Here is a 13,890-nt window from a genome sequence, read left to right on the forward strand (position 1 = left end):
TTAATGAACAAAAATAGAAAATGGTGTGATACACTTTACCTAAGTAAAATAAAATTTATCAAGTCAATTGGAAATATCTAGTTAGTAGAGGAGTTTAGTAGTGTTTTTGGATAAAAATACATGAATGAATGAATGAGGTACCATATCATTAACATGTTCAATTTGAGGCCTTGCTCTACTAATTAAAAATTTCTGTGTGTTCACTAATCAAAAGCTCTAGTTGACAACACAAGCTCACTGAGTCTCTGGCCTGAACATAAAATAATGCTGTTATATTTCTTTTAAAACAAACTCTAATTCAGCTAGGCTTTGCACATACCCCTAAGTCCGAACTAATGAGATTTTATAGGAAGCCATAATCTCAACCAAAACAAAATACATTTACATTTCCTCATGACTGATTCATCTCTGGACTTCAGTAGGAATTAAAAAATTTCCTGGTTAAAAAAATTAGCTATGTGAAACAATTCTGCCATAATCATTCTATGATGCCAGTATTACACTCATCCCAAAACCAGACAAGGACACAATAAAAAAAGAGAATGATAGGCCAATCTCAATAAAATACAGGCAAGCCCAATTCAACAACATACCAAAAATATCATACACCATGATCAAGTCGCTTTAATTCCAGGGATGCAGACACGGTTCAACATATGCAAATCATTAAAAGTCATACAGCATATAAACAGAAGCAAAGACAAAAACCCATCATCATCTCAATAGATGAAGAAGAGCCTTCAACAAAATTCAACATCCTTTCATGATAAACGCTGTGATGAAACTAGGAATAGAAGGAATGCACCTCAACATTATAAAAGCTATATACTATGAGCTTATAGCCAACATCATACTAAGTTGGGAAAAACTGAAACTATTTTCTCTAAAGTCAGAACCAAGACAAGGATGTCCACTCTCTCCAGTCTTTTTTAACTTAGTATTGGAATTCCTAGCCACAGCAATAAGACAGGAAGAAGAAATAATAGGAATTCAAATAGGAAATGAAGAGATCAAGCTATTCCTATTTGCAGATGACATGATCTTAAACCTAAAAGAACTGAAAAACTCCACCAAAAAACTCCTACATCATAAACGTCTTCAGCAAAGTAGCAGGACACAAAATCAATTTACAAAAATCAGTAACCTTTCTATATACCAACAATGAATAGACTGAGAAGAATTTAGGAAAATGATTCCATTTACAATAGCCTCAAAAAATATACTTGGGAATAAACTTAACAAAGGAAGTAAAAGTCCTCTACAATGAATACTATAAACCACTGAATAAAGAAATTGAAGAAGACTTCAGAAGATGGAAGGATCTCCCACGCTCATGGATTGGCAGAATCAATATTGTGAAAATGGCTATATTATCATAAGCAATCTACATGTTCAATGCAATCCCCATCAAAATTCCATTGACATTCATTACCAATATTGAAAAATCAACCCTAAAGTTCATATGGAAGCACAAAAGACTGCAAATAGTCAAGGCAATACTGAGCAAAAAGAGCAATGCAAGAGGTATCACAATGCCTGACTTCAAGTTATATTACAGAGCCATAGCAGTAAAAACAGGATGGTACTGGCTTAAAAACAGGCATGAAGACCAATGGAACAGTCTAGAAGACCTTGATATGAATCCATGCACCTACAACTACCTGATTTTTGACAAAGATGCCTGAAGCATACAATGGAGAAAAGACAGCCTTTCCAACAAATGTTGCTGGAAAAACTGGATATCTGCATGCAGAAAACTGAAACTAGATCCATGTCTTTCACCCTGTACAAATATCAACTCAAAGTGGATTGAGTGGCTATAAGACCTGAAACTTTGAAACCAGTCCAGGGAACAGTGGGGAATACACTGGAATACATAGGCATAGGCAATAAATTCCTATATAGAACTCCAATGGCTCATCAACCAAAAGAAAGGACTGATAAATGGGACTACATGAAGCTACAAAGCTTCTGCACCTCAAAATTCACCAGATTGAAGAGGCAGCCCACAGAATGGGAGAAAATCTTTGCCAGCTATACATCTTACAAAGAATTAATAACTAGAATATACAGGTTGTTCAAAAAACTAAACTTCGAAAGAATTAATGACCCATTGAAGAAATTGACAACTGAACCGAAGAGCCTTTTCTTTTTTTAAAATTTTTATTGTTTTATTATTCATATGTGCATACACTGCTTGGGTCATTTCTCCCTCCTGCCCCCACCCCCTCCCTTACCACCCACTCCGCCCCCTCCCTCTCCCCCCCACCCCCTCAATACCCAGCAGAAACTATTTTGCCCTTATCTCTAATTTTGTTGTAGAGAGAATATAAGCCATAATAGGAAGGCACAAGGGTTTTTGCTACTTGAGATAAGGATAGCTGTACAGGGAGTTGACTCACATTAATTTCCTGTGCTTGTGTGTTACCTTCTAGGTTAATTCTTTTTGATCTAACCTTTTCTCTAGTTCCTGATCCCCTTCTCCTATTGGACTCAGTTGCTTTTAAGGTATCTTCTTTAGTTTCTCTGCATTGAGGGTAACAAATGCTAGCTAATCTTTTAGGTGTCTTACCTATCCTCACACCTCCCTTGTGTGCTCTCGCTTTATCATGTGCTCAAAGTACAATCCCTTGTTGTGTTTGCCCTTGATCTAATGTCCACATATGAGGGAGAACATACAATTTTTGGTCTTTTGGGCCAGGCTAACCTCACTCAGAATGATGTTCTCCAATTCCATCCATTTACCAGCGAGTGATAACATTTCGTTCTTCTTCATGGCTGCATAAAATTCCATTGTGTATAGATACCACATTTGCTTGATCCATTGGTCAGTAGTGGGGCATCTTAGCTGTTTCCATAACTTGGCTATTGTGAATAGTGCTGCAATAAACATGGGTATGCAGGTGCCTCTGGAGTAACCTGTGTCACAGTCTTTTGGGAGTTCCCCAAGAATGGTATTGCTGGATCAAATGGTAGATCAATGTTTAGCTTTTTAAGTAGCCTCCAAATTTTTTTCCAGAGTGGTTGTACGAGTTTGCATTCCCACCAACAGTGTAAGAGGGTTCCTTTTTCCCCACATCCTTGCCAACACCTGTTGTTGGTGGTGCTGCTAATGATGGCATTCTAACAGGGGTGAGGTGGAATCTTAGTGTGGTTTTAATTTGCATTTCCTTTATTGCTAGAGATGGTGAGCATTTTTTCATGTGTTTTTTGGCCATTTGAATTTCTTTTTTTGAGAAAGTTCTGTTTAGTTCACTTGCCCATTTCTTTATTGGTTCATTAGTTTTAGGAGAATTTAGTTTTTAAACTTCCCTATATATTCTGGTTATCAGTCCTTTGTCTGAAGTATAGCTGGCAAATATTTTCTCCCACTCTGTGGGTCAAATAGAGCCTTTTCAAAGGAAGAAGTCCAAGTGGCTAAAAAACACATGAAAAAATATTCAACATTCCTGACCATAAAGGAAGTGCAAATTAAAACCATGTTAAGAGCATGGTACTGGCACAAAAACAGATACGAAGACCAGTGGAACAAAATAGATGACCTGGATATGAATCCACACAGCTATGCCTACCTTATTTTTGACAAAGGTGCCAAAAACATACAATGGAGGAAAGACAGCCTCTTCAACAAATGTTGCTGAGAAACGTGGTTATCTGTCTGCAGAAAACTGAAACTAGATCCATGTTTATCACCCTGTACCAGTATCAATTCAAAATGAATCAAGGACCTTAATATCAGACCCGAAACTCTGAAGTTAGTACAGGAAAGATCAGGGAATATTCTGGAAGCAATAGGTATAGGCACGGACTTCCTCAATAGAACCCCAGCAGCTGAGCAAGTAAGAGAAAGTATAGTCAAATGTGACTCCATAAAACTAAAAAGCTTCTGCACAACAAAAGAAATGGTCTCTATACTGAAGAGACCACCCACAGAGTGGGAGAAAATATTTTCTAGCTGTACATAAGGCAAAGAACTGATAACTAGGATATACAGGGAGCTGAAAAAACTAAACTCCCCCAAAAAGAGATAGGCAATTAAACTAAACAGAACTTTTTCAAAAAAAGAAATTCAAATGGCCAAAAAACACATGAAAAAATGCTCACCATCTCTGGCCATAAAGGAAATGCAAATCAAAACCGCACTAAGATTCCACCTCACCCCTGTTAGAATAGCCATCATCAAAAACACCACCACCAACAAATGTTGGTGAGGATGTGGGGAAAAAGGAACCCTCATACCTGATGGTAGGAATGCAAGATAGTACAATCACTCTGGAAAACAATATGGAGGCTTCTTAAAAAAACTAAACATAGATCTGCCATATGATCCAGCAATCTCATTCCTGGGGATATACCCAAAGAAATGTGACTCAGGTTACTCCAGAGGCACCTGCACACCCATGTTTATTGCAGTGCTATTCACAATAGCCAAGTTATGGAAACAGCTAAGATGCCCACTACTGATGAATGGATTAAGAAACTGTGGTATTTATACACAATGGAATTTTACTCAGCAATGAAGAAGAATGAAATCTTATCATTTGCAAGTAAATGTATGAACTGGAAAACACCATCTTAAGCGAAGTTAGCCAGGCTCAGAACACCAAAAATTGAATATTCTCCCTCATATGCAGACTTTAGATCTAAAAAAATGCAGTAATATTATTAGACATGCTAATAAGCTAAGAGGAGGACACATACAGGAGGAATAGGGAAAGGTAGAAAAGCCAAAACTTCAAAGTGTTTGATGTATCCACTGCAGAGGAGCTAATACAGTAACCTTAAAATGAGAGGTCAATATGGGAAGGTGACCGGGAACTAGTGAAGAGGTCTGGTAGAGATGAATCAATTTGGGTTGTAATACACTTGTGCATGGAAGCAATGCTAGGAATCTCTCTGTATAGCTATCCTTATCTTGACTAGCAAAAATGCTATGTCTTTCTTATTATTGCCTATGTCTACTCTTCAACAAAATTGGAGAAAAGGGCAGAACAGGTTCTGCCTGGAAGCGAGGGGGCTTTGGGGGAGGGGGTAGGGCAGAGGACAGGGGGTAAAAATGGCCCAAACAATGTATGCATATATGAATAAATGAATAAAAAAATTAAGCTAATTTAAAAAATCATGTTAAGATTCCACCTCACTCATGTTAGAATGGTTATCATCAAAAGCACAAACAACAACAAATGTTGGTGAGGGTGTGGGGAAAAAGGAACCTTCATATGCTGTTGGTGGGAATGTAAATTAGTACAACCAGTATGGAAAACAGTGTGAAGACTCCTCAAAAAACTAAAACTAGAACTGTCATTTGATCCAGCAATACCACTCCTAGGACTACACAATGAAGGCACCTGCAAACCCATGTTTCTTGCAGCATTATTCAAAATAGCCAGCTGTGGAAATAACCAAGATGTCCCATACTGATAAATGAATTAAGAAAATGTGGTATTTATATACAATGGAATTTTATTCAATGATAAAGAAGAACGAAATTTTGTTATTTGCAAGTAGATGAATGGAACTGAAGAACATCTCAAGTGAAGTTAGTCAGATTCAGAAAGCCAAAGGTCACATGTTCTCTCTCATATATGTAATATAGGCCAAATACAAATATAAGCAATATCATATATACATATAAATATATAGAAAACATGTACTGAAAAGTGGGACTGGTAGACACCTAAACAGTGAAGGACAAGAATGTAAAACATGTCATGCTAAGGGAAGGGCACTAATGGGAGGGGGAGAGTAAATAAAGAAAGTAAAGTTGAATATGGTTCATGTACTTTCTATACAAGTATGAATATATAACATTCAAACCTGTTGAAATCGCCATAAGAAGGGGACTAAGGTAGAAAGGAGAATAATGGAGGGGAAGAACCAATTCAGAGTATAATACAAATATATAAGGAAATTCCACAAAGAAACTCCCTGTATAACCATCACAAACAAACAAAACTGTCTTTTTAAAAGTAAATAAATAAAGGTCAGGAAGGTAAAAACAAGTCCTGTCTTGAGGGTTGGTTCTAGTGGGAGGGAGGAGGGCATTAGGAAAGTGGTGGAGGTACTACATATTCATGTATGAAATGTATGCATGTATGAAAATTAAACAGGAAGACCTGTTGAAACTGTTCTAAGAAGGGGAAGGGGAGATAAAGGAGAAAGATGGACGGAGGTGAATCTAACTAAGATATATTGTAAGCACTTTTGTATATGTCACAATGTACCCTAGTATAACTATAATATGCCAATAAATAAATAAATGGAAGTGGGAAGGGGAGAAGTGACCCAAATAATGTATACTCCTGTAAATAAATGCAAAAACAATAAAAATAAAATAATAAAAAGAAAAATTTGTCTGTGTGAATAAACTGAGTCACATTGGTTTAAGAAAATTAAACCTATATCATCACTAAAATGTTCAGACTCTTGCCAACAAAACGGATTTCTGTGATACTTGAAAAGTAATCAAGATTTTTAGGTTTGTGGTAGCTAGTGCCATATGCCTTCCTGTAGGTAAATGTCCATGAAGCAGTTCCTTTATGGTGCTACTTACGGCAAAAATCACATTCCCACCACCACGTATAAACACTGCAAGTCCTCTGTGCACTTCTCTTTTTTCTCTACACCAGCTACACTAGCATTCTTCACTTCCTGAATGCTTCATGGTCTCTAAACATCTAAGAGTGTTAGCACATGTTGTTCCCTCCACCTGCCATGTCTTCTATCCTCTTACTATGTTCTAAATATTCTCCAATCACAGCTCAACTATCACTTCCTAGGTATAGGATCCCTAACTTCTCAGACAAGCTCAGCTTCCATATCATGTGAACATAGCACATTTTTCTTTTACACACATCAAAGATTATTAGTAATAATATTTATCATGTAATTAATGACCACCTCACCACTGGACTTAGTTTATGAAGGCAGAGACTGCCTGTTTTGCTTACCATTAAAGGCCCAGTGCCTAGCAGAGCGCCTAGCTATTGAAAAGTACCAAGTCTTTTTAAAATGTGTTATATGCAGGAATGAACTAACAAGTTAATAAACTCTGAGCTAACAGGTTAATAAACTCTGAAGTCGATGTGGAAGATGGGAGATCACACAAGACATTCTGTGGGTTTAAAATTAAACGCAGTTGGCCTCCTGGTTCTTACCGCAGGTTGTATTCTTACACTGGCTATATAGAAAGAGAAAGTAAACCTACCACATACACAACTCAGTCCAGGCCCTGTTTCTGGTCTGTATTGTGAATGGGGAGACATGGGAGGAAAAAGAAAGAAGGAAAAAAAAAAAAAGAATGGAAGGAATGTGAAAAGGAAGAATGGTGATCCCCTTACCACTTTCTCAAAGCTGATAGGAAACATGTATCAGGCTTAAAATGCAATCATCCCTCATGGAGAGTTAAGAATCTTGAATAGCACTATAGACTTCAAAGATATTTTTAATTTCAGATCCATGATTTGAAAGAACATTCACAAGCAGCAACCATTGTTTACATCATAATGAACCCACATGCCATATTCTCAGATTAGAATGATCACGGATGTGCTTTCTTAGATTTAAAACTTCTGAAGCTAAGATTATTTAAATCCACTAATCTTGCCTTAAAAACAGAATTGGGGTTTTTATAATTCCTAGTGTACACTTGACAGTATAATACACAAATCAGTCATTTCTGTATAAACTTGGTAGGAAAACACTATTAAGCTTTAACCACCTAAGGAATATAAGTTATTTACTATTTAAAATCAAATCTGAAGGAAAGCTCAAGGGGAGAAAAAAATTGTAAATGTCTATATTTATATCTTTTATCAGCTGCTGTCTTAAGAATTCTTTAAGCCAAGTTCTGCAGATCACTCTGCTTGCTGCTATGCACTGTGTTCACACTAAATTCCCTGATGCATTGTTGAGATGGCACAGAATGAATAACTGGGAGCCATGACACAAATTAACTGCTAGTCAGGTTCTGAACATTATTTAGTACAGATGAATCTCTGTATGTTCCTTTAGATGGTATGGAAGGAAACCAAAGGGACAACAGAAACAGAACTAGTGCTTGTACATTGTAAATATTTGCACTACACACAATTATCTTCTTCTATCAGTTAAAATGATTTAATACATTTTCTTTGGGGGATAGACTACATATTTCTAAGGTTTTTTTTTTTTTCTTTCTCTGTTCTCACATAATGCAAGCAGGAGAAATTGTGAAGTTAACATTTACCTTAAGTATATTGAGGGGGTGGAGGGGAGAGGAAGGGGGCGGAGTGGGTGGTAAGGGAGGGGGTGGGGGCAGGGGGGAGAAATGACCCAAGCCTTGTATGCACATATGAATAATAAAACAATAAAAAAAATTTACCTTAAGTATAAAATAAAACCCAAATGCTGGTTTGAGGAGTCGTATACTTTGATACATGATACAATGTTTCTTGGGTATTTTGAACAAGTAATCCTTGCCTTATAATATTAATGCTCTAATCTCTTAATTACAACTCCAGTTTAATAATTTAAGTAGGTAACTATCTTATATAACCTAGCTTATCCATTTTGAACCATAAGCAAATGTAGATAATAAGAAGAAATTGCAGAACTATCTCATTTCATACTTGCACCGAAGTTTACAAAAACGTTACATTAAAAGATGTGGAATTACTCACCTTACGTCCTTCCTGGCAAATATCTGCTCCAAAGATAGTGAAAATCTCATGCATAAGAAAAGAAGTGGAAAACTAAACAAGATTTTTCTTCCCATCAAGAAATTAATGTCTCTTCAAACCAAGCACATCTGTTAATTCATAATACAAACAGAGCAGAGGCAGCACTGGGCATGCCATGTGACTGACAACCCATTCAGCCAATAAAAGGACAGTTTTCCCAGGATGTATTATGGGGAGGAGGAGAATGGGAGGGGCCTGATAATGCTTTATTTAGACTATAGAGTGAAACCAATATTTAGGTTTTTAATTATTCATCTCATTCAAAGATTATTAGGGAGTAGGTTTCTAAAGAACATATATTTCCCAGGTAAGCTCCTTACAGCAAGTTGCATTGTTTTGTTACCGTCATATAACTCTTAATAAGATTCTCACACTTCTTTTCAGGCAGCTATTTAATTCAAATCTATTAAGTTTATATATTTTACATGTATTTTCAGGTGAATAAGTCAGTAAAAATCTCCGGAATTTTCCTAACTTGCATATATATGTCCTAGTTCACAGTTTCATGTTGAATTCATGACTGTCTGCTGAGAGACTTATTGAAAGGAATTTGAAGAGCAGTGGTTTTAGAGTCAGATACCACTCAGGTGCACATCCAGCTGCACCTGAGGAGCTGTGACAATGGGCAAATTGTTTTCCCAGATGGGCCTTTTCTTCATCTGCAGAATGAAACAAAGGTACCTGAAGAATTATTGTGAAAATTAAATGAGATCACAGATGAAAACCTTACTTCAGTGTTTAGCTAAATAAGAGAGTACCTATTTTTATTCCTTCTTGGGCAGCCTGAACTCCCACTTACCGTATTTTAAAGCCTACAAAAAACAGAACACAGCACAATGGAACAAACAATATCCCTAAAGATTGTTTTACATTTAGAAAGAATACAATTAAAATGCCACAATGAAGAAAATCTTCCCAAATGAAGCATCAGCAATTTTGGCACTTTAGGGACCTTGATCTCTTTAATGGTAAAGTACTAGTAAGTTGAAAGGGGCTATATGCACACATACATTACATATGTTATATAAGTTACATATTATATATAACGCAGGAATCTTCCTGTAATTCTGTAGAATTTCAAATACTAAGACAGGTCTGGACAGGAGGAATTTAGTCTTAAGTAGGATTGGCAGTAAACTGTGGACACTCAGTTAAATTTGAATTTCAGAAAAATCAAATAATTTAATGTATGTCCCATGCAGTATTTGAGACCTGCTATATTTAAAAATCATTCATTACTATCTGAAAGGTACATTTAACTGGATATCCAGTATACTTATTAGCCAAATCTGGCAGCACACATTTCTGCTGCTCACACTGTAATGTGCATACAAATCACATGGGTTTTGCTGAGGTGTGTGTTCAGATTCTGGTGTGTGGGATTCTGTTTCTAACAAGCTGCATACAGTGCTGGTGCTGCCAGTCCAAGGATTACTGTATGAATTACAAGAATCTAGAATGGCTTGTACAGTAGAACTACATATATAATTTAAAACTTCCTAGCAGTCACATTGAAAGAAGTAAAAATAAGCATGTGAAGTTAATTTAAATAGTAATTTTTATTTAACCTTTCAAAACAGTACCATTTCAAACATAATAAATTTTAAGATATTTGACAGTCTTTTCTGACCTAAGTCTAAAACTGGTGTATAATTTACACTTACAACAATTTGCAATTCAGACTAGCCAAATCAGTGTTGAGTCACCACACATGGCTCACAGTCACTGTACTCAGTGAAGAGACATGACATCTCCAGCTGCCAGAGCAGTGCCTCAAAGTCCCCCATGATGGCAGTGGCAGTACCTGCTCCTCAAATTCCTGGTGAGGTGGAGGTGAGAGATCAAGATCATCTGGCATTATGATGCTACTTGAGCCCTGAACTCCAAGAAACCATAGTGTTAGTCACTTAGGGGTTATGTAAGAATCTTTCATGGAAATATGCGTGGGTGATGTTTTCAAACACATGTACACAAACTTTTGCATTTTAAATCAAAGATCATATGTTTTGTCTTGATGATCCTAAAATTCTTTCTGTTGTTGAAATAGTCTCCCACTTGGTTAAGAATATTCAAGGCAGAATAATTAATAGCTAGTAGATTTCACACATGTATTTAGAATAGAAATCACACTTAAGATGTGATTGCTTGAGAACAGCTCATCTTGTGACTTTGGAGGGGAAAAGCAGTGACAAAAATGCTAATTTGATATTTTGCAGGCTGAAAAGCACTAGTTTTATATGCCTGGCATTGTACCTGCCCATTCACATTGGTCCATGGTCTCTTAAGAACTGTGAAAAGTATGAAACTTTATCTACTTGTAAGTTAACAAGTTAACCTGCCTTTTACAGATGCTGGCAGAAGACTCCTGGGTAAAAGATAAAGGACTTCCTTCCTTACCACACAGCAAGTTGCATGAGCATCTCTACATCTGTGTCCCTTGCTCATGGAGCAATGTAGGTAAGCACTGATGGATGCTGGGATACACCCTGGGTTTCATTTTAGGAGAGAAACCCTGAGCTTGATGTTTTTGTTTGGATATGAAATGTCTCCCTAAAAGACTCATGTGTTGATGGCTTGGTCCCCTGCTGACGGCACTGTTGAGATGACTGGATCATGAGAGTACTAACTTTATCAAGGGCTTAATCCACTGATTATTTCATAGCTGAATGAACTATAAGGGGCGCAACTGGAGGAAGTAGGTCATGGGAGACATGCCCTTGAAGGGTATATCTTGGTCCCAGTCTCTTCCTCTCATTTTCTTTGGTTCCTGGGTGCCATGAGGTGAGAAGCCATCTAAGTAAAATTATAAAATTCATGTGCATTCATGTCCATCCTATGTATGAACTTGTTACAGATTCATTGTGGCTATCCTCATAATCAGTAATGACTGTTAGAAGCAGTAAAATCAAAAAGCAATTTTTTTAAATCAGGAGAAAATGATTACCATCATTTTACGTAGGTGTATAAGCCCAAAGTCCCATCACTTTTATTTTCTTCCTGCCTTCCTGTTTCCTTCTTTTTCCCTGATTCTTTTGTCTTCCAATTTAAAAGGGGAAAAAAATCTTGTTTTACATAAAGTCCTTAAAACAATAGTCATAGTAAAATCAAATGCCCAATTTTTTGCATATTTACTTTGATAGTTTTATATTTATATAATTACTTATATCTTATTTTTGAATAATCTGGAAATAATTTTGCTCTGGAATGCAAGATTTAAAAGAATCACCTTCTGCCCTTCCAGAGTGCCAAAGACCAACTGGCCACCACTGAATTCACACACAGCACAGATCTGGTCCATCTACTAAATTCTTACATCTCTCCAAGGAAGGAGGTTATAAAACTTAATACTCCATTGCAGTGAGGAAAATTATCTTTCTTTTCTTAGAACTCAAAATCCTTGTTGAAATAGAAGCCTATTTTTCTTTCTTTGGCTCTTAGCCAAGCCAGAGAACACCTGGAGAATAACTTTTAATATGCATATTAAAATTATAGTTCCCTTCCAGTAATTTCACAAAGGGCATCAAAGAACAGCTTTGTCAATTCCTGCTGGATTCTATACAGAGATTTAACTATAATAACAAGATGTTTAAAGATTGGGCCTGAATATTAGTAAGATTTCAAGACAACACACCCTTATTTCTTTAGTTCCACCTTGGAATAGATGTTAGAAGAAATAATCACTGTACCAAACAGCAGCTCAAATGAAAGGATAAGAACTCCCATTCATTTTGGATAAAGGAAAATTATATTTAATAATTTAATCAGGTAAAATGAAGTACCAACATTCATCACTAGTAGTTACAGAACATGTAATCATAAGTCTTGCTCTCATTGCTTTTTATTCTCACTTAAAGCTATTATTTTAGCTTATCACATTTCCATAGCAACTGCTGCCTCAATTTTTACAGTTAAAGCACTAGGCACCATTTCTAACTATACTAAATGCTCCAATATTAATTGTCAACATTGTTAAAACTTTGCCTATTCTTTCCAAAAAGGTAACTTCTCATCAGTGTGGTATAAAGAATTAGCATCAGTTGGGCATGGTGGTGCATTCTATAATTCCAGCACTCCAGAGACTGAGACAGGAGGATCATGAGTTTGAGGACAGCCTACCCCACACAGCAAGACACTATGCCAAACAAATAACAACACAAAGCAATCGGCATTTGACCTGAATCTCACCAACTGACCTAATTTATGAAGACAGATCTTTCTTCTTAGTTGGGGGAAGTGGAACGCTCTAAGAAAAATGAAATAAAAATGTTTTTCTAATCCACCTGAATGGTGGTGGTGATGATAATGATGTCAATGACTTTGTTCCTTCCTTCAAGAAGATAAGCAGAGAACAAAATACCCTCTATAAATACTATAAAAGGCCAGATTGATGAAAAGTTTAGTGTAGAAGCAAAATGGATTGCAACAGAGCTCCTTACCTGAGAAAACAGACAAGGCAGCCAATTGTAGCTGCACTGGGCTCTCATTAGGGAAGAGCTTGCCTGGGAAGAACAGGGGAAACTTGCTCTCTGTAGACAGCCTAGGTCCCAAAAAGGGAAAATGAAAAAACTGAATATGCCCAGATCATTCTTCCTAAATTTAACAGAGATATCACTTCTCCTCATCTGGCTGGAGTAAGTGAAAGAAACCAGAAGTTTCACTAATTGAACTCTCTCTACCTGAAAGTACCAGGAAAGGGAAAATTGGTTTTTCTGCTCCCACTCACCAACATTGCAAGAACATTCAAACAGGAATCTTTTCTGACAAAATGTCGGTTTTCATTTACCTCTAATATTGTGAAGATATCGGCTGTAGCTTACAGTAAAAATACTTCTATCTTAACAACTACGCTTACCTGCCCAGTTTCTGAGGTATTTTACTGCCTCAAAAACTATTTCCCATCTATTTTGTGTCATGTTTACTTACCATTCATATTGTTTTCTAAGCCTAAAAATCAAACTCTGCCTCATAAAATGTAAAAACAGCCAACATATTGTGGTTAAACAAGTTGAAGCCTCAGTTTCTTCTTTTCTAAGATGGAGCTAATAATGCTATGCACCATAGGGGTGTTTTGAGGGTTAAAAGAAACTGTACATGTGAGATTCTTAGTTACCTTATGCTTAGCACCAAAATCACACCCTGTGCCTACTAGAAATGGTGGTGGTGATGGTGA

General features: G+C 36.6%; 1 protein-coding gene and 1 non-coding gene across 4 annotated transcripts in view; one reads left to right on the forward strand and one right to left on the reverse strand.

Moving 5' to 3' along the window:
- Positions 1 to 13,890, reverse strand: part of LOC109695465 (V-type proton ATPase subunit S1-like protein) — a 32,809-nt gene that overhangs the window by 16,148 nt on the left and 2,771 nt on the right. Inside the window, exon 1 of one of the 3 annotated variants that reach the window (XM_074077156.1) lies at positions 8,661 to 8,996. The exons of the other annotated variants lie outside the window; for them this stretch is intronic. Within the exon in view, the coding sequence (XP_073933257.1) occupies positions 8,661 to 8,755 (95 nt within the window). The 5' untranslated portion in view covers positions 8,756 to 8,996. Of the gene's footprint in view, positions 1 to 8,660; positions 8,997 to 13,890 lie in introns of those variants that run through there. 3 annotated transcript variants of the gene reach the window in all.
- On the forward strand, positions 7,141 to 7,267 carry LOC141424525 (small nucleolar RNA SNORA51). The gene has a single exon (XR_012449435.1). It is a non-coding gene; the product is annotated as a small nucleolar RNA SNORA51 (small nucleolar RNA).

This window comes from Castor canadensis, chromosome 6, assembly GCF_047511655.1.
Source record: "Castor canadensis chromosome 6, mCasCan1.hap1v2, whole genome shotgun sequence".
In the NCBI taxonomy this organism is placed as follows: domain Eukaryota; kingdom Metazoa; phylum Chordata; class Mammalia; order Rodentia; family Castoridae; genus Castor; species Castor canadensis.